Source organism: Colias philodice, chromosome 13 (assembly GCF_061535455.1).
Source record: "Colias philodice isolate Cphi_HAF_F1 chromosome 13, ilColPhil1 Martin Lab GWU primary, whole genome shotgun sequence".
NCBI lineage: Eukaryota > Metazoa > Arthropoda > Insecta > Lepidoptera > Pieridae > Colias > Colias philodice.
In genome coordinates, this window is record NC_143098.1 from 8,881,502 (window position 1) to 8,903,723 (window position 22,222).

Genomic DNA, 22,222 nt, shown 5'->3' on the forward strand with positions numbered 1-22,222 from the left:
GTGGCGTGGTTCTCCTACAATCAGTATAAGGACAGATCATTAATAAGTAAATATACATAACAAAAAAAGCAAATTAAACGAGTAAAATCGGTTAATATAGAGAAAACCTCTGACGCAATCAGGTAAAAATATAAACAGTACTTGTGATTATCGATAATAACATGTACATATGTATTGAGGGATAGATGCCCTTAGAGGCCCCTAAGGGCATCTATCCCTCGAAAAAAAAGGGGCAACTATCCTTTTTGATAAGGATAGCTGCCCCAGTATTTTTTTTATTAAATAAAAACAAATGAGCCACTATTTTCACTTAGATTTGTACTTAATGAACCAGTGTATAGACATAATAAGAAATATAGTGAAATTTATTAATACTTATAAAGTTATGCAAAGGCAAATATCAACCTTTTTAAATTTTAACGTGTTCGTGAAGTTCGCCGCGGATATTATAACACGCACTAGCGAAACACGTCTTCACCAAACAACAGCTCATGCGTACCCGAGGTGCGGGATGATAGGAGCTCCTATTTAAATCATTAATTCGTAGTCACGACTCTGGGAAGTGAGGTTTTTTGAAAATGAGGCATCTATCCCCGTGCGGCATCTATCCCACTTTTACCCTAGAGCAAATTTGTTATCAGAATCTAGTGTTTTTGAAATATATTAAATTTTAGTTTTAAAATAATGTTTTACCTTATTATCCTTTTGCCACGAACAAACTCCCTTCTTGTCTGAGATTCGACAAGTGAGTAAAGCATCTTCACCCGGATTTACTTCTGTGTACGTGGGAAATTCGACGAATCTTTGTACTGCATCTGTGAAAAAAATAAAATTATTAAATTGAAACATATATTAAAATAAACTCTATTTGATATTAATACAAACTTTTTAATAAAACAAATATACAATTCATGTGAGTTCAATAAAAATCCGTTTTAAATTCATAAATGTTTTAACATAAAAATATTGTTTGAGCGGTTTTCATGTGCATGATTACATTTCAACTGACTTTTTTGGTTAATTCAACAGATTTTATTTTAAAGGTTGAGGTTTTGTATTTTATTTAAGCTATAAAAGATGATTTTCGTTAATATTTCCCATAGAACTAGTATTGCATAGTGCGAAGATAGTACGTCTACTAATTACATTAATTAAAAATGACATCTAACATTATTTTATTCCAAGGTGGAGTTGTCGTACGGACTGAGGAAAATCAAGTAGAATCGTATTACCTGATAGATATGCGGAAGGACACGAATGAAACGCTAGACGGCTGTTAACGAACTGACTTTAATGTCACGTAAGATGACAAATCAATGCACATACATAACAGTCCCTCCCCCATAGTGAAACACAATTAAAAATACTTTTTGAAGTCAACCTTGGGACGGTTGCGCTTCTCACGCGCGTTAGGGGCCGATTGGTACGGCTGGACTTCATCGCGCTGCTGCTGGCTCGCTTCCGCGTCGTGGAAGCACTCGTCTTCCACATCGGTCTCGGGCGGGCGCCGCACGCCTCGCGTCGTCGTCACCCACGACGGCCGCGGCGGCGAACGCTGCTGTCCGTCAGTGGCCGGTTGAGGCGAGCCGCTGTTTACAGGTGAATCTGTCACCCTGTCGTCCCCTCTCTCATCCGCCTCTGCTCTCGGCACGGACGCTTCTCGTGTCGCGGACGTTGAAGGCGTCGGAGAATGCGATGATGTGCCCGATACGTAAGAATTTTCTAAGTCCCAAGGTTGCTTATCTAAAATATCGCCTTTGTATAGAATTATTTGATTCTTGTGTTTTTTAACTATCGAATTTGTTACAAAATCTTTAATACAATATAACATTTTCCCCATTTTTCTTATAATAGTACCTTTACACCATTTATAGTCTTTCTTATTAAAATGTTTTTTATATAAAACGTATTGTCCAGGCACAAATACTACATCTCTTTTATGTACATTTTTAGTTTGTGAACACTGATTAAAATATGTTACATTACTATTAGCGGATGCGGTCGATGAAAGCGGAAAACGAGTATGATTCATTAAATCAAAACGGCACCTCAGCTTGCGCCCAAACACTAACTCAGCCGGAGAAACATTTGTTATCGAATGCACAGAGTTACGGTAATCGAATAAATATTTGAGTAAATTCAATCTACTATCTTTCTTGTTTTTATTACTCAAAATACTAGATTTAATACCTTTTTTTACAATTTTAACGTATATTTCGGCTTGGCCGTTACTAGCCGGGTGGTAAGACGGTGACGTTAACTGATTGATACCGTTTAACTGACAGAAATATCTAAATTCTGTTGACGTGAACGCTGTACCATTATCAGACACTATCGTATTAGGTAGCCCAAAACGAGATATAAATTCATACATTTTATCCGTTACGGCGCTCGAGTTACAACTACTCATGTCATAAACTTCGACCCATTTACTATAAGCATCCACTATGACCAAGTACATTCGACCATTTAGAGGCCCAAGGAAATCCAGATGTATTCTATAGAATGGGTGCGGTGCGGCGGGCCACGGAACAATAGGCGCCTTTGGTGGTGATGACCTTAATTGATTACAAACATCACAGGTACTTATCATTTTTTCAAGCGTTTCGTCTATGCCAGGAAACCAAAATCTCGCCCGGGCTTCCGCCTTAGTTTTAACTATACCCAAATGTGACGTATGCAATTCCTTTAAAACCTGATTACGTAAAGAACTCGGTATAACTATCTTGTGCCCGCGCATAAGACACTCATTCTCATATGATAACTGCAACCTACACGCAAAATATGGTTGAATTAAAGCATCGCTTACCTTTCTAGGCCAGCCGTTTAATACATAAGTAATAACTCGATTCAGTATCGGATCTTTAATAGTTGCTTCTCGCAACTCACACATAGTGATCGGTAACGCGCCCTCAAAAACAAATCGAATATACGCTGCGCGGTCGCAGGTGTCTGCCTCCCCGCGCGCTTTCCCCCCGTCCGCTGGCGCGAGCGGTAGGCTCGCCCGCGATAGATAATCAGCTGTATTATCTTTACTCTTTACATATTCAATCTCGTAATTGTAGCTACTTAAAAATAACGCATATCGTTGTAACCTATTTGCCGATACTTCCGGAATGCCCTTATATGGACCGAATATTGATAGAAGAGGCTTATGATCAGTTCGTAAAATAAACGGTGAAGTACGACCGTACAAGTATTGATGAAATCGCCGCACACCAAAAATAATAGCGGTAGCTTCTTTTTGTATTTGCGAGTAATGCTTTTCTGCGCTATTTAAGGTACGAGACGCAAAAGCAACTGGTCTTTCTTGCCCATCACCCGCTATTTGGGATAAAATTGCCCCTAAACCACTTGGTGATGCGTCCACCGTTAAAATAATTTTTGCTTCTGCGTTGTAGTGTGCTAACACTTGATCGGAAGCTAATATTTCCTTTATTCGGATAAACGCTTTGTTTTCTAGGTCTGACCAATGCCACTTAATACCTTTTTTTAATAATTCATATAAAGGACTTAATATAGTCGAAGCATCCGGTATAAAACATCTATAATAATTAATTAACCCCAAAAATGATTGTAACTGATTTAAATTAGCTGGAATGGGGGCTTCCAATATAGCTTTAACTTTATCCGGATTTTTTTTCAATCCATCCTTATTAATAATATATCCTAAGTAGTTAACCTCATCCTTAAAATATTCACATTTCTCCCGCTGTAAAACGAGCCCGGCTGCTTGTAAGCGTTGTAATACCGTGTGTAGCCTTTCGAGATGTTCAGCTCGGTTGCGGCCCGTGATACAGACATCATCTAATAAACACAGTACGCCGTCGATACCAGAAAGCAACTCGTCCATTGCGCGTTGAAAAATAGCAGGCGCGCTCGCTAACCCGAAAACTAGCCTCGTAAATACAAAAAGGCCGCGATGGGTATTGATGCAAGTGTACTTTTGTGACTGATCATCTAGAACGAATTGGTTATAAGCCATTGATAAGTCTAATTTGGAAAACTGCTGACCGCCGTGAAGCTTCGAAAATAATTCTTTTATAGTCGGTAATGGATATTTGTCAACAACTAATTGTTTATTTAGGCTAACTGAGTAATCAACACACAATCGAACCGATCCATCGCGTTTTAACACAGGAACGATCGGCGACGCGTACTCTGAGTGTGATACGGGTTTGAGTATTCCTAAATCTAAAAGCCTGTTTATTTCCTGGTCTACTTTATCACGCAATGCGAACGGCATGGGGCGTGCTTTGAAATATAAGGGTTTTGCGTCTAGTTTCAAATGTAATGAAACTTTATGCCTATTAAATTCGCCTAATTTATTTGAAAATATATCTGGATAGCGTAAATGTAATGAATGTATATCATTTGCAACTTTACAATTAAATACCGGTGATAGTTGTAACTCGAACTTCGCTATAAAATCTCGACCGAGGAGGGGCGGCCCGCCGTGACGAACAACATACACTTGTAGTTTATTCGTACGTCCCTTCCATTCGACCGTCATAGGTGCACAGCCTATGCATGCAATGACCTCACCCGTGTAACTGACGAGTTTTTTATTAGTGTTCGATAATGGTACATTCGGAAAATACATTGAATATGTTCTATTAGATATGACAGTAACGGCCGAACCACTATCCACTTCAAAAGGAATTTTTACAACGTTTACACATACTGTTTCCACTAACGGCTCCCCTTTAATTGATCGAATAAGATATAACTCACCATCGTCATCGCTCTCACCGGTCGCATCCGTATTTACACATTTGACTGCTTTGCACATTCGACGCAAGTGACCCTTTTTATGACATCTCTTACAAATAAAACTCGCGAAACGACACTCTGACGACTTATGATTTTTATAGCCGCACACTGAACACTTTTCTTTATTCTCACTATTGTTCTTGTTATATGGCACTTTATTCGCGATTTTAAACAAAGCGTCGGATGTATTTGGCGTAGCCGCAATGGCGGCCGCGCGCGCGCTGCGTAGATTCTCGACCAGCTCCACCGCTCTGGCTAATGTCAGCTCTGCCAGGTCCTGCACGTACAGCTTCTCTTTCTCGGGTCCAGGCAACATTCCCATTATAAATCGATCGCGCAACACCTCTTCTACATTACTGAAGTTACAGTATGCTGTGAGGCCGCGAAGTCTCGCCGCCCATTGTTGCGTCGATTCCGTAGGTAGCTGTTCTGCCGAATAGAATTTATGCCGTTCACCAAAACCAACTTGTTTCGGCGTAAAATGTGCATCTAAAAGGCGTAGAATGTCTTCATATGGCACCTCTTGCAATTCTTTCGGCAACGCAAGGTCAGATGCCAACTTGTAGGTACTATCTGACAATGCACTGAGTAAGAACGCTCGTCTTTTCACTCCCAAGGGGTCTTTCACCGCATCTATGTCGTTCGCGATGAACCATTGAGCTATCCTGCTTTTGAAAGTCTTCCACGTTTGCAGACTGTGATCGAAATTGGATAAAATGCTCATATTCGAAAACGACATTTTTATTTTATTTTTTTATATCGCGGGTATCTCGTCGCCACTGATAGATATGCGGAAGGACACGAATGAAACGCTAGACGGCTGTTAACGAACTGACTTTAATGTCACGTAAGATGACAAATCAATGCACATACATAACATTACCTATATTTTTCTTTTTTGTGTGTTTGTTAAAATAAACACCTCCTTTGAAATCATAAATAAAAATACTAAAAATATCCTTCTGTTATACAATATTCTTGTGTGACACAGACATTACAAACCCACGGTCTTTTTTAATTGATTTTTAATGAAGGCGTGACAGTTTTTCTGCGAAAATATATTTAGCCGTCCATATTGGTTGAAACCCTTTTTAACTTTATATTTTTGAACAGACTAAAAAACTTGTTACTGTATATAAAAGAAAATGAGAACGTTATAGCGATTAATGTATTTTATTAAACGTTATTTTAATAGGTCGTGGTATAATTTACATAGTAATATTTATCATGTTCAATATGTGTGTTTAATGAAATGTCTCTTTGAGATGTATCGTTAACGTTATATATACTTTTATTATGTAGGTACATTTACGTTTGTAACTAAACGTTTCTATCTATCCGATGTCTTAAAAACGCAACCGTTTTAAAGCGAAGCCGTTAAAAATACAAGATCACGGATGTGAATAGGATAGGACCAATTTGCAGTAAGTTTCTCTTAGTGAGGATTTAAATTCAGATCGCATTGTGGCGGCCCGTTAATGCCTTACTACGGATCGTTCGTATTCTTTAGCGCGCCGAGTTCACAGCTTGTAACATTTACTGTTATATGCTGACTATTGTGACGAATAATATCGAAAATAATATAGAGGAAGAGTAGATTTTTTTGTTACGACTTATCCAAAAAAATCTTGACGCGAAAATTATTTTTAACTAAACCGCGTTCAAATTGTCAGAACTAGACAATTTATTGGAACCGAAATTTAAAAGAATCATCAAAATCAGTTCACCCAGTTGAAAGTCTGAGGTAACAAACCTCAAAAAAACAGTTTAATGATGCATAATTATGTTATAGTCAAACCCCAAAGCTCGGGCACTCCTAGGTTGGACTGCTCAAACGTCATAATGACTTTGTCAAAGCCCATATAAATGTAATATTTCGGCCTTTTACTAAATAGTTACAGTATATTTTGTTTTTAGCCCGGGCCAAGATGGGCGAAGCGACAACACACAGCTACTTAGTTATTATAAGGACTTCGCTCTTCTACGATTTCTTCTGGGTTAATTGCTTTTCACACAATCCATAATAAATGTGGACTTCTAAGAACATCTAATGTCTTCGTTTAGTGGAAATCGTTTGAAAATTTTATCTATTATCTTTAATTATGAAACATTCAAAGAATTTTCAGCTAAATGTGTTGAACACTTGTATGGGAGCTTTTAAGTATGGAAGTTTTTAATTAATTATATTCATTTGCCTCGTTGCCAAATTTCAGTTCTGCACCTTTTAGTTTAATTATAGTAAAGGGCTATAAAGGAGTGACAATTTAACTACATACCTATTTGTTTACTTACACAATAAACATGGGATTGTACTATGTGAAGCTTTCATAGTTTAGAAATGAATTTATTACAGCCGCGTTTATTGTACGATTTACAAGAATCGTATAGTATTGAGTGTTGACCACCTAATTATATGAGTTAACGTCATCATTATCAGCCTAAGATTTGTCCACTGCTGGACATAGGCCTCAGCCATGTCATGCCACTGAGCCCGGTACTTAATTGTTAACAAATTTCTTTTAATTACCCAAAATATATATGTCTGTAATCTCAAAGGTAATTTAACTCCTAGTATATTTGAAAAGTAATAATTTGATGTTTACACAAGCAAGTAGATCGTTTAAATTAGCCTTAAATCTTATTACAATGTAATTCCCAAGGAAACAGCGTTTCGAATTCAGTGGGAACAAGGATAGGGAATGAGTTGGTACATTTTTTGTGTCCATTTGGTAAAGTAAATATTTGAATTGGTCCGCACCGTAAAATGAATTAAAATCTCTTTCAACTCACAGCGGGAAATAAATATTACTTTATTGTGCTCCAGTGGTTTGTTTGTATTCTAAAAACTTCGTTCTGCAGCCTTTTACGGGTTTTATGCTATGTTTAATTACATAGTTATTTTTACATTCTACGTAATGGAATTTTGAATCGCTATATAAGAAGCGAACACGGTGTAACAAAATTACTTAAATCTCTGAATATAGAAAAAGAAAATAAGTGTTCATAGGACACTTTCACATAACTCCGTTTGATTCCGATCCAAGCAAAAGCATGTAATAAACAACTGATGAACTTATTTAATATCTTTATTAAATTGTTATTTTAAACTCAACAACACTTATTATAATATTACAATGATCAAGAAGATAAACATGTCCATCGTAACCATGTTCTCTACTAGACTGGACCATTGCACCATTGGATTGCACCATTTTTATTATTTTTGAAACTATATGTGAGCGCAGCTAAGCATAAACTTTTGAAACCAAAAACGTTTGCGTGGTCGGTGGTATTTGATCAAACAAATGTAGATACAAACGCATAAACGCCGATTAAGTAATTTCAGAGTCAATCAACCAGACTTGCTTTGCTCAGCCAATACTGTTTAACTGATACACTGTTAAAACATCACAGCATAGTTCTAATTTTTATTATTTAATTATTATGCAGATTACGGAAAGAACATTAATATAAGTATCGTCATACTATGGTCGCAGATAATATTATAATACTATGCTAGCTATGATGAAAATTGCGGTAAAGTAAATCTTATGAAATGCTCATATAGACGTATCATTCGTTTTATCTTCACTTTATTATATTATAAAACTATGTAGGATGCGGATTGCGATATTAAAAAACGACGTAGGTACGTAATTAACTGAATCAAAATAAAAAGAAAACTCTTTTACTAAACATATTATTAAGCGACTTCTTATTTAGTAAAGTATAATAATAGGTAGGTATGTTACGATTACGATAAATAAATGATCTGCCAATCATTTTATTCTAACGTAATTTATACTAAAGCTTAAAAATAACACTTTCATTGTATGTAAAATGTAAATGTACCTTAAATTTTACAAAACATGACCTAAAGTTTCTAATGTCACAACAACTTTGCATGTTCTTTGTGTGACGTTCGCACTGGCATGATTGGAACAATTACACTTACCTGCCACTCATTTGTTATACATTTTATATAAATACGAGCTTGTAAAACACCTATGAGTTGATAACGTCAAACGTAATCACGGAATGTAATAGTATTACATCTAGATGCGACAAGTATGAAAGTCAAGAGGCTGGAAAACACTAAAGGTCTAAAGCTCTTATGAATAAAATATTCATTAATCTCTGATAAAAATACTTTTCATTTAGGATATATAGCTTATTCATAATACCCAAAACATTGTAATTTACCACTAATATTATGTGCACAAATACGTATAGAGCATAATTTCCTTTCATAAAAATGTTCCGAAAATAAATCATAACCACATAGCAAATTCAATATCCTATCATAATATTATGCTCTTTTATCGCTGAAAGATGTTATTACTACCAACTTACGACAACATTTTTCAACACAATTCAACACAACGCGCTTTACGCCTAAATTGCTCACAAAACTGACACGCTTACTTACACTCCTTGCCGTATCCAGTTCAAAATAATATCTATGATCGCGACGTACGAATAATTAAGTCTTAATAGCAGAAACATTTGAAACGACCTCACTAATAGCTATTTAATAACATGGGCTGTTCTGACTGAAATTTTAATTTTAATTATTACAACAATACACAAGTACAATATATTATGAACAATTATTGTGAAATTATGAAATGAAATACGATGTATGTTTTATTAAGAAAGTTTGTTTTTGTAAGAGCAATGCTGTTACCAATAAGTTTGTATTAACAAAGTATAAGCATACCTACCTGATAAATTTTTAAACGAAAGAAAAAATTGAACATAGCGGGAATCGAACCCGCGTCTTTCGCTTGCCTTTCGGCCGCCCGTGATCCCCCCAGAGCAATCGATCTTATAGGTACTTGCATTCTGTAAACCGATGTGTAAACCTTTGCATTACTAATACATAGTAGTATTTTTAGCTAAAAGCAAAATAAATTACGTTTATATAGTCTATATAGTCTGTTTGTAAAGTGAATATAACGGCATGTATAAAAAATATCACCAGTAAAATCTTCACGGTATTCAGATGCGCCCGCGCACGCGCTGTCACACATGGCTACCGTCTTGTCTCTGTGTCATAAAACTCATCATTTCCTCTTCATTAATGTATCTATTAAGTTATAAAATATCAAAAACACCGATTTGTTGACAATTTTTAGGCGGTACGTTCATATCTATTTAGAGATTTTTAAAGTTAATTTCCGTGTTAACTTTCCGCCGGCGGCTCCGCCCGCGGTTTCAAAGAAAAGCTCACATAGTTCCCGTTCCCGTGGAATTTCCGGGATAAAACCTATCCTATATTACTCGTGGATAATGTAGCTTTCGAATGGTGAAAGAATTTTTAAAATCGGTCCAGTAGTTTATGAGCCTATTCATTACAAACAAACAAACAAAGTTTTCCTCTTAATAGTATTACTAGTGTAGATGTATATTATTTTCTGTATAACCTTCATGTTCTATGAAAATAATTATCAACACAAGGTTATTTCTACATAAAAACTATCAATTTATCATTTTCTATAGACACATAATTAAACGGTATTAACGGCTAATTAATGAGTAGTATGTTTGTGCATCATCACTACATAGTATAAAACAAAATCGCTTTCCCTGTCCCTATGTCCCTATGTCCCTTTGTACGCTTAAATCTTTGAAACTACGCAACGGATTTTGATGCGGTTTTTTTTAATAGATAGAGTGATTCAAGAGGAAGGTTTATATGTATAATAACATCCATTAAATAGTGGAGAAGTACTGTTATTTTTGAGGTTTCTAATGTGATGTCGTAAAAAATTACATTGTTTCCGCATATATTGCAAACGCAGGCTGAACCCTACGAGTTTTATCAAAATAATGTACTAAGTATTATACATATTGAAAAGGTCTACAGAAAAGTCCGCGATGGTATATGTCTATCTCTTATGGATAACCCACAATAAAAATTTTTTGTCATTTACTTTTTACGACAAATAAAAGCTAATTTTCGAAGCGATTTTCACCAATACAGCATTAATCCTTAACCAATTAAATACTTTGAATACATTGTTCATTTAATAGATCTATATGGCACTTTACACCGTATGATTTAAGTGAATATTTTCGAAGATATTACAGATTTAAAAATAATTTGGAAAATCCAAAAGTGCACGCCTCATAATTTTTTTTTAATAAATATTTATTAATTATTATTTTTGTTTATTTAATAACAATTAAACCACATCGAATCATACCCTGAAAAATGAAAGGGTTCTATTCCTGAGCATACTCAAGCGTAAGAGAAAAAAAAAGACTCGATTAGTAAAGTATTTCGGTCGCTATCGTGTTAACAAGAAAAAGGATCCGCACATACAGACACACGGACGTCCAAGACAGAACTTTTTTAAACTGTTTTTTAACTAGTTTAAATAACAAAAATGACATCAAAAATATCATGAACGTTAAAAATAGTGTTTTTTCTTAATATGTGTGTGTATGTATTATCTTACAAGTGCAATGTATGATACATAAAGACATTTTAAGTTTGAAAAATCAGACGTTTTGCGCGAAGTGACAGTAGTACCCACCTCAACGCTTCGCTTATGAGGCGTGCAATGAAGAATGTTACTAGGTATGCCAAATCCCTTGAAATTGTGTGTCAGTAAAGCCTGTATGTATACAAATACACTAGTTTTTGTCGTAGTCAAAAATACCAAGTAGTTTTGATTTTATACGCATTCAAAGTTTCGAAAAATATCGAGTCCCGCTAATAGTCACGTGACCGCTTGTGACGTCACGTCACAACGCACCGCGCGGCCGCGTCCCCGCGCGGTGTGTATAAAGCAAAATTACCAATCTTCTATTGGATGATACGTGTAATATTCAAGACCAAATCTAAAAAATAAAATATATATCAAACTAGATGATATGTTCAACGATTCTGTTTAATCAAAAACATAAAATATTAAAATTTACTCGATAAAAAAAAATCACCAAGTTAGCTCTAATTTTCACACTTTTACGTTTTCTACTTGACATGGTAATACTTATTATGATTTTTTTTTCATAAACAATTATATTAAAACATTTGCAAGATATTTGTCAGAGCATTTTGTGTAATTACTTTTAGTTTTGGTTTTATCTGCGATAAACCACTTTTGGCGCTCTTTTTCTCTCGAGATAAACGTTTGGTTTTGTCACGATAAAAGTGGTTTATCGCAGATAAAACCAAAACTAAAAGTAATTACTCAAAATGCTCTGACAAATATCTTGCAAATGTTTTATTTAATATAATTGTTTATGAAAAAAAAATCATAATAAGTATTACCATGTCAAGTAGAAAACGTAAAAGTGTGAAAATTAGAGCTAACTTGGTGATTTTTTTTTATCGAGTCAATTTTAATATTTTATGTTTTTGATTGAACAGAATCGTTGAACATATCATCTAGTTTGATATATATTTTATTTTTTAGATTTGGTCTTGAATATTACACGTATCATCTAATAGAAGATTGGTAATTTTGCTTTATACGCACCCTAGTATCAAGTCGGCAGCGCTGTAGTAGGTGTTATATCTTGCGCAGTATTTTGATGGGTTTTCGTCCGCGAATTTCGTTAATAGTCCAATAATAGTAATTATTATTCGTTTAATAAAATAACAGTCATGCCAAAGTTTCATCTTTATTTAATAGTTTCTCAAAATATTCTATACGATTGCGTTTTTGCACTGCTGATCTCTGAGGTTTATCTTCATTTTCCTGTTGACATTTGAATTTGTGTGGAACTATACCCTGTTTTTGTTTAATTCTTCTCCCGACCAACTTATATTTTAGTATAGTTCTCCATATCATTCTCAACTTAAAACAAGAAAATATCTTACTAGCCATCTACCTATACTTAGCCCATACGAGCAGAGCAGAAGCACAGTCTAGTATAGATTAAAACTTGTATAGAAAACAAAGGATAACGCAAAACAGCTGCAATGTTCTCAAAATATGTATTATAATATGTAGCTTACGTCCTTTGCAACTATAAAAAACAACTTATCCGGCGAATTGGTAGTTGTATTTTTACATTTAGGAACAATACATGATTTTCTGGTATTTGGATTGGACATTTTTAAAAGTATTTAATTATAATTTCGACGGCACGGGCGCGCGATCGCTAGCGGACTGAGTGAGCCAGATTGAGCGTGTTGTGGTGTGACGTCACACCATCACCGGGCGTTTACAACACGTTTACAACTTGTTTTACTTCTAAATCGGAAACTAATTGACGTATCGAAGTAATTTTTTCACTAGTATTATTTATTTTTGACAGAGAATATGGAGTGCTAATAATCAAAATTAGTGAACATTCTCCGTACCGGCCGGCCGGGCCGCTATGTTTTTATATACAACGTTCACAGTTTTTCTGTAGTGTATTTAGTATCAGCATTGCACCCGTGCGAAGCCGGGGCGGGTCGCTAGTACATAATAAGGCACTGATTAAATATATTTTCAGGTTTATTAAGGCCCTTAACTTTGACCTTGAAGGCACGGTGACAAATGTCGGGGTAAAGCAAATATTCATAACAACTACCCAAGTAGTTGTTATTACCCTGATATAACCTATTTCAGGGAATTTTCAGTCCATAATTAAAAAAATACTTACTTCAGTGTATTATTCAGTACAAAATAAACCATCATTCTAAAACCTAATTGTCGCCTTAAATATGAATTTAACAACGAAACATGTTTGTTTTATTGTAGAACAAACCACACCAAAGAAAACACATTCGACATGGAAATCGAGCATAAAGACACACGAATCGGCACAAAGGAATCACAAACAACGTAAAATCAGTATAAATGAAATTTGCATAGAAAATGGCCGCGACGGAAAAGTCGTAGGAGCCATGTGTGTAACAGTGATTGCAAACAGAATATATATTGCTTGGCGCATGAATTTCGGAATATTACGTATGCTGAGTGGTCTAACCGCAGATTTCGCTTTGGGTCATATTTTTGGCATGTACCGTGATTTGTTTTCAAGTTGCATTTAGTTTTGAAGTACTGTCTGATATAAAAATATTTTGCTTGCAAGCACAGAGTTTCAGGCCGGTTCTTCTCGGTAAAAACTGCTTTCCAAATCGATGGTAGATGGTAAAACACAGTAAAACTATGTTATGACGATTCAAAAGTGCTTCTGTAAGAAGTCTAATTGAATAAATAACTGTTTGAGTTTGAGTAAAGTAAGTTTAAACCCACACTTGGATTGAGAATGTCTAGAAAATTCTATCAAGACCGCATCGGCCATTTACGCCCGTTTGGTGCATTACATATTTTAGGTTGGAGAGGATTGCACTCACATTACATTATCTAGATAAAAATTGTTTAAATAAGCTAGCTTTTAGCCAGTAAAGTATTTTTTATATGAAATTGTAATCGACACAAAGAACTATAAGAACAAATATAACTCATCAAATAGAAGCCATTTAAATGCTACACAAACATAGTGCTATATCGACATTTCACATGCAGTATTTACAATTTTTTACAATATCACATAATCGATTGAAGCTAATGAGCATCTGAAATGCAAATGAAATGTGATTATTACTTCCCATACATATTTTTACATACTTTTTTATGACTCAATTTGCTTAACAGCTTAAGTTAAAAGTATCGACTATCGAGCAGTTTGGACAAGTTACATCTACTAACTTACTAAGTTAAATCTAACTTACCCCTACGCTTCATCTTCTTAGTGGACATTTGTAAATTTACATATTTTACAAGAGCATCGATAAATTAGGTTCAGTACGAAACGAAAGTTTCAGTAGGCGCTATTTTTTGAAGTGAATCTTCTTTAGGCACGTTGAGAGTAAAATTGCAATGTCGCGTCATATCAACACCGTCACGTCATGGAGTATAGCGACGATTTTTGTATCTTTGAATTGTGTCAAAGAAGTTTCACTTCTGACACGTGCACACGCACTTTTAGTAATACATACCTAAATAAAACACATACAAAAACTACAGTCACCGCCACTACATAAATAAACATCAACTTACAAATACTACGAATGTTACAAACCAAATTACCCAGAATAAACAATACTACCATTAGCCCTTTCAATTACACGGCGTGCTATATTAAAACTGCCAGGGCAAAAAACCGTCTGACCCAAATGACAGACTGCAATCAAGTGCGCACAATCCTGGCATTCATTTTTCAAAGCAAACTCGACAATAAGGGCCCATCAATCATAGGACAAAGACGTTTGGACTGCAGGCAAATACTTTTGTGTTTTGCTATTAAGTGTTCTAGTACTGCGTACAGGACGGGATTTGTGATTTAAATAATATGTACTAGATGTATATGTATCCGAGGTATGTAAAGATATTTGACTCTACAACTGTTTGCCGATTCGAGTCTGGACTCTGGAGTGAAGTTCTATGTTCACTAGTGGGGTAAGGGGCAGATGCATTATACATCTGTTTCACTGATCGATTTTCTTTAGGGACAAGTAGGTGATCAGTCTTCTGTGTCCTGCCAGACCGAGACTTTTTTTCTTCGTCTCCACCGGGAATCGAACACAGGACCCCTCGGTGCTATGCTCACGCGTCAACTGTACCAAGGAGGCGGTCAACGAGTCTGCAGTAACGTTGTTTTAATCTGAGAACCACACGAGCGAAGTTGTGTAATGAAGCTATAGTATCTTAATTCATTAGTTCTTAGAAATATCCGTTTATTCGTTGAAGCGAATAAATACGCGTTTTATGAAATAAAATGTCCAAAACCGTAGAATATTAGTGTTTTATGAAGAGTAGTGGCAATTTGGAAAGTAATAAAATCCGTGAAATTAACATTTATGATAACAATTGTTTCTCACTGCTGAGGAAACTACGTTTTGTCTGTTTTGTTCAACAGTAGCAATTGGTTCCATAACATTTACCCAGACTACACTTCCTAGAGACTTTATTTATACCAGACTAGGTAATTATTACAAATAGATAGAATTAGACTTGCTTCTTAGCATTATAGTTTTGTCTCGACAAACTCGAGAGACGGCACGTGTTCTAATAGTGTCTTTTTCTAACATTTAGTGGGTTTAAAATTTTAGAGTATTCTATAATAAGAGGATTATATGAACCGAATGTAGACGAAACTAATTAAAAAGCAGTCCAACAAACTGTTTTACAGTTTGGCAGAGTACTATGTTATTATGTATGTGTTTTTTTGTTCTGAAATGAAAAATAAATAAATAAATAACATCATCAAAACTATCTATATCCTTCAATAACTCACGATAAAGAAGGTTTTAATTGACATACAATTAATGACAAGACTTTGGCTCCCGTTGTGAAACAATTACAAAGCAATTTATGTTAGTTTGTAAATACAATATGAATTTTAGATACGAACTATCATTGTGATAATGAATCCCACGAGAATTATTCCCAAACGTGAATATTTCACGCATTATGTCCAAATTATTATTATATCCTTGGCTTTTAGGAACAATTATTTATTTTATTCAGTTTGAATCATGCTCAATAAGAGCGTAGGTAATGCTTTTTATAGACGTATAATTGTAAAGAGAAAAACATAGACATTAGTTTTAATTTTTCTACATGATTGATTCAATAATTTCTTACTTGAAAATATCGGCTAAATATATCTTTTATACTTATGTACTGTTTCTATCGTTGATAAATGGCATCATACAAATAACGTTAAAATAATCGTTAAGTCGCAAACTATAGTTAAGTATGTATATTAATTTTCGTAAACTCAAACTTTTGAGTTTGATAGTGCTCTGCTTGCTTGTTATTTTGTAGACCTACTTTTTAGTTACTAAGAAGTTTACAATCCGTCCCTGTACCAGCTTATTAAAGAGTTTGTAAAATACATAATCTACACTAATATTATAAAGAGGAAAACTTTGTTTGTTTGTTTGTTTGTTTGATTGTAATGAATAGGCTCATAAACTACTGGACCGATTTTAAAAATTCTTTCAACATTCGAAAGCTACATTATCCACGAGTAACATAGGCTAGGTTTTATCCCGGAAATCCCACGGGAACGGGAACTATGCGGGTTTTTCTTTGAAAACGCGGGCGAAGCCGCAGGCGGAAAGCTAGTATATAATAAGTAGGTAGCTAGAAAATTTACACACCGCGGAAGGAGTGTTAAAATGTGCTAATTAATAACAATTATATTTTTTGTTTAAAATTGTAGACTCATAATAATTTATTTTTACTTACTATTGCCAATTTATTTGTTTATAAAACAAAAACTCAGACAGGCGTACATGGTACGTATATACCCACATAAGATTTTGATTGAAACTCGCAACTCAAAAATATAGAGCTCGCGTATTTATGCACATGTAAAATTATGTTTGAAAGAAAGAAGAAAAAAAGAAAGAAAGAAATCATTTATTTCAACACACACAACTCACAAGTACATAATAAACATTACAAAGTACGAAGTTTAAAAAATAAGAAGAAAAAAAATTAAGTAACGTAAAACAAAATAATAATAAAACCATAAAAATATGTGAGGTTGCGTGCGCCAAAAAAGGATGCCACTCAGGATACCTGAGGCATAACGCCTCAGCACTGATTTTCAGTGACACCCTTCCGACATCCAGATTATCAGCCGCTTGCATGTTAAATAGAATTAAAAATAATATATTAAATATAATTTGTGGATACATGAAACGGATAAATAAATAAGGTCACCATAACTTACATAAAATACGCTTATATTATTATAGATAACCTACATGAAAAAACTTTAAATAAAACATAATAAGTTAAATGAAATAAATAAAATAAATAAATATTTCAGGACATTTTCACACACATAATATTAGGTACCTATACTATTAGCACAGACTATTTAGTTAATAGTATTAAGTTACCTAATCTATAACAGCTATCCCGCTAATCACACTTCAATCAACGAATCAAAAATCCACCACTGTGCACCGACTTATCGTAATTGTAAACAGTCATCATATAGTTCCAATTTAGGCACCGCATGCACTCTTTGTGTGATAATGTACCTCGTGGGAATCAACCCGTGTGTTCACTGTTACCTCATATTGTGGTCTCTATTGTTCATTGATTTGTTGTTTAACTGGACCACGAGCGTAGATTTTGTAGTGAGTTATTGCCGTCCTTAGCGTACGTGAGATAATATTTCCTGACCCATTTTCTGTAGTACCGTCGTCCGTCTCCGACTACGTTTGTCCTCCTCTCGATAGATATTGCAGTAGCGTGGCGAATTTAGTTTGTATTCGTTGAGAGCTTGAATTCGTTGTATATATTCGCTCAGTAGCATTGAAAACAATAGCAAAGATTTTAGGGAGAGCTAATTTGGAGCTAGATTTTTTTACAGAAATTAAAATACATAGTATGTTTCCTTCTTCTCTTACGGATTCCTTATTATGTCATGTGCGGCCTCATAGCAACAAAAACGAAAATCAGCACTGTAGCACGCAACGAAAAATACATCCTCATAATCTGTTTCGCTACTGAAATTTAAGTTTTTATTAATTCATCAATTTGTCAATCACATTCATACTCAAGCACTATAACAATACACCATATTTTCAGACCCACGGCCACGTAACGCACGCACTTAACAGTTTCTAGGGTTGCCCCTAACACGTTTCAACGCTCAATTGGGGTAGCATTCCGATTCATTGTTATAGATAAGGACAATTGCTACTCAAATACTTAGCTATTCATTTACACCCTTTATTAATGCATTTGTGAGTGACACACTCTGACAGTTTTATTGCAACCCTAAAGGAACACAGGATTATCCTTCTGAAGTAGGAATGGTACAAATTGATTTTTTTGTTGCAACTAATAAATATGTAATGTAGCAACGGTTTAAGTTTAATCTGTCCTAAAATAGTCAAATCAGATTATAGTAAACCTAGCCAAGCAAATAACGAATAAAACCAAAAATACAAACTTTATTGCATGAATACGATTTCCGACTCGAACAAATAACCAAAGAATTACTAGAAATGAATAGTTTGAACGTAAAATAAACATTTCCATTGTAAAGCTCACGATTTACGTGTCCTTATATTCCACTGAAAATATATTAATCTATACTAATATTATAAAGCTGAAGAGTTTGTTTGTTTGAACGTGCTAATCTCGGGAACTACTGGTCCGATTTTAAAGATTCTGCGGTGTTAGATAGCCCATTTATCGAGGAAGGCTGGCTATATAATATCATCTCGCTAAGACCAACAAGAGCGGAGCACTGCAGGTAAAAGGTTGAAGGTTACCTGGCAGAGATGGCTTAGAGCCATAAGGCCGCCATTTGTAAATTTTGAATGGTTTTGTTGTACCTACTTTTATTTTATAAGACTGTTGTACAATAAAGAGTAAATAAAATAAATAAAACCGCGGAGCACAGCTAGTAAATAATAAATATTAAATAGTAATTTTGTATAGATAATTGCATGACAATAACATGTCAACGGTACGCCCTCGGTCCTTCATGATTTTCCATTTATCTAGGATCAGTGAATAACAAAATGTAATCGCCCACAAAATATGAAACATTTATGCTACAACTACGTGAATATAAATATTTTAATAATTCATGAAAAGACAGAATAAGGTGAAACTTAAAAGACGAATGGAGAATATTTTGTGGGTTCTGTTATGAATAAAATGTACCGAAAAGTTAAGTGTTCGTATTTACAGAAATGATTGAAATTGCAGCCTTGTAGCTTGGGAGCTAGACTTTATATACCTAGTGTTGTAATAATTAATTTTGCTCTTAATATAAACCTCAAGCTGTTATTACCTACTCAACTTTAAGTCATTTGTTTATAATATCGTTTGAAAACAAAACCAAACATTTTAGAGATTATCCAATCAGTATTGCATTTAATATGTACGTAACTATTATGTATTTGAACAATGTAAATGTGCTCCAGTATTGTAGCAAATTCCATACAATGCGCGCTGAATTCCAATAATTTCTAAATAAGTACATAACTGTTGTATCCCGACGATATTAAATTAGCCTATTCAGGATTGAATATATTTTCATAGTTGATATAAATCTCTTTTACTCTTTCCGAAACGTTAAAAAAAAACAGAATTAAATTTAAGATAATAAAAATCAATCAAAACTCGATACCTAGTACCTCATCGTATTGATGGTTAACTATTATTCATTAATAATTTTTATTCATCAAGTATCTAGTTTCGATTTACCTCGCCAAAAAATGAAAATCACCAATCTATCTACCAATCTATCTACCTATCTTCTATTAGAGTAAAATCAAACGCAAGTAAATACTAAATCACTACGGTCAAATAAATTTTAAATACGGAATTCTAAAGCAAACAAATATTATATTTAAATATCATCGAAAATAATGTAAAAAATATGCATCACTGGACGCAAACACAGTTATAAAAACATGTTTTATTCATAACTTTGCTCCAAAACAATATCTTTTGGGCTACCGTTGTCAATTATTGGTTTCCTATCATATGAAATATTTAAATTTTATTACAAACAAAGCCCCTGTGTATTTTTTGCTCCCTTTGATGGCCTATGGATATTTTGGCATAATGCATATGATTTCCCTTGGATATATTATCTGGTATAAAACAGAATTTGTCCAATGGGGATAGTTATAGACCAATTGGGAAATTGAGTTTTAAATGGCCTTGTTAGGAAAATATAGAGCCGATAGCATTTATACTATTCTGACCATAATATAGGTATCATAGGATTTTGACTGTATTAAATTATGCCTGTGCAACTAATATAGTGATTTCAATGTTTTACTTTATAATTAGGTATCTATTTGGGTTTGTAGAGACAACCATAATTTTTAAAATGTTACATTTTATTTCAGATTAAGCTAATAAAGTTCCAAATTTATGAATACCAACACATTTTTGTTTGTCTTATTTACGTATGATTGAAACAGAACAATAAAAGCATTCAAGGACCATCATCAATTTGCCTAGAAACCAACAAAATCTTTCTTAAAATAAAATGGATATCAAAGCCGACAACGTCAAAGACATCAGACTCCAAACATTACTTAATGAAACGCCAAGAAATACCAAATATTTATCGATATCCATAAAAGATCAAACCCACCTTAGTCATAAAACAGTGCATAGCGGTTCCTATCGTAATGTATTTTTAATGGCGCCCAGCGGGCAATCAATTTCAGCTCGGAAACTATACATTCTGTACTCCAGTTTCCTTCGCTACCATCTCTTTTGTTTCCATTTTAAAAATGCATCGAAAAATGTATTCGAAATCAAATTCTATGCAGGCATTCGATTTTGCACGTGATTTGTGTTTAACCGTGCCATAAAGTTAACAATAAGATTGTTGTTTTTTGGTGCAAAATTACATGTAAATCGTATGATAAATGATTTCTTTCTTGAATTTCAAACATTTTAAACGCTTAATGTATTCCTAATACGTTAAGACGTCTGATTTTTAGTTTTTTTATTCGTTTTTAGTTTGAGTCTATGGTCTTCGTAAAGTGTAAGAACATCGCGTCGCAGCATACTTATTCAAATTGAGCGTCTTTAAACTTTGAATAACAAAACTTGAGAAAAGTTCAACTAGCTGCTTCGGAAAAAACTGAACTGAAACTATTATTGGTCATTGATAGATTACCTACTTATGGAAAAGTAACTATGCAACTGTTAAATTTGAGATTTTGTTAAATATCCATTTAATTTGTGGGGTGATTTAATCCATATTTGAAACGGTATATTAATATTCCTTTACAGAAAGATATGTTTTTCTAAGCATGAAATGCAAAAGCGTTGAAATACTTCATAAAAATAATGCTTTTGCTCATGTCAATAACAGTGAATAATTTACTTTCTCGGTAAATAAGCATAGTGTTATTGCATTTCTAAATGAGTTAACGCCCAGACAATTTAAAGAGCAATAAAATGCATAGCTTTCAGTAACAAGCTCAGATTTCTGAGAAACTAATGCAAGTCAGGTCACAGGTACCATGCTTAGAGGCAGTTATGATTGAAACGATAAGGTTCCTGTAAATAAAGAATTAGGTAATTCTTCAACTGGATATAAAAGGAATATGATTGCTGATGGCTGGATGCTTTTACGTTTCTTTTTCAGAGTTATATAAGTTATTCTATATAGAAGTTAAATTGTGAATGTCTCATTAAATACATATAGTATGTATATTATCTATACTTAATATTATAAACCTGAAAAGTTTGTTTGTTTGAACGTTTGAACGCGCTAATCTCAGGTACTACTGGTCCGATTTGAAAAATTATTTCAGTGTTAGATAGCCCATTCATCGAGGAAGGCTATATAATATAATCACGCTAAGATCAACAGGAGCGAAGCCACGAGAGCACGGGAGCACAGCTAGTTTGAAATAAATAGCTACGGTATAGAGCAAACCGAAGTTAAAAGTGTTTATTTATAAATTATTCACATCAAAAAA

At 34.2% G+C, this 22,222-nt stretch overlaps 2 protein-coding genes across 5 annotated transcripts in view; both read right to left on the minus strand.

Moving 5' to 3' along the window:
* The window catches only part of LOC149483575 (kin of IRRE-like protein 3), a 100,047-nt gene that overhangs the window by 59,363 nt on the left and 18,462 nt on the right, over nt 1-22,222 (minus strand). For both annotated transcript variants that reach the window (XM_089702712.1, XM_089702711.1), the window contains exon 2: nt 694-815. In XM_089702712.1, coding sequence (XP_089558838.1) covers nt 694-815 — 122 coding nt within the window. The remainder of the gene's footprint in view (nt 1-693; nt 816-22,222) is intronic.
* On the minus strand, nt 1,795-5,646 carry LOC149483579 (uncharacterized). 3 transcript variants are annotated; one of them, XM_089702676.1, is made up of 2 exons: nt 4,110-5,646; nt 1,795-1,963 (listed from the first exon to the last, which is right to left on the minus strand). In XM_089702676.1, the coding sequence occupies exons 1-2, from the start codon at nt 5,510-5,512 to the stop codon at nt 1,927-1,929; spliced, it is 1,440 nt and encodes a 479-aa protein (XP_089558802.1). In that variant the 5' UTR covers nt 5,513-5,646; the 3' UTR covers nt 1,795-1,926. The 3 variants fall into 3 exon arrangements, with proteins under 3 accessions (XP_089558802.1, XP_089558803.1, XP_089558804.1); XM_089702677.1 differs by having other exon boundaries at nt 1,825-1,963; nt 4,735-5,645; XM_089702678.1 differs by having other exon boundaries at nt 1,858-1,985; nt 4,735-5,645.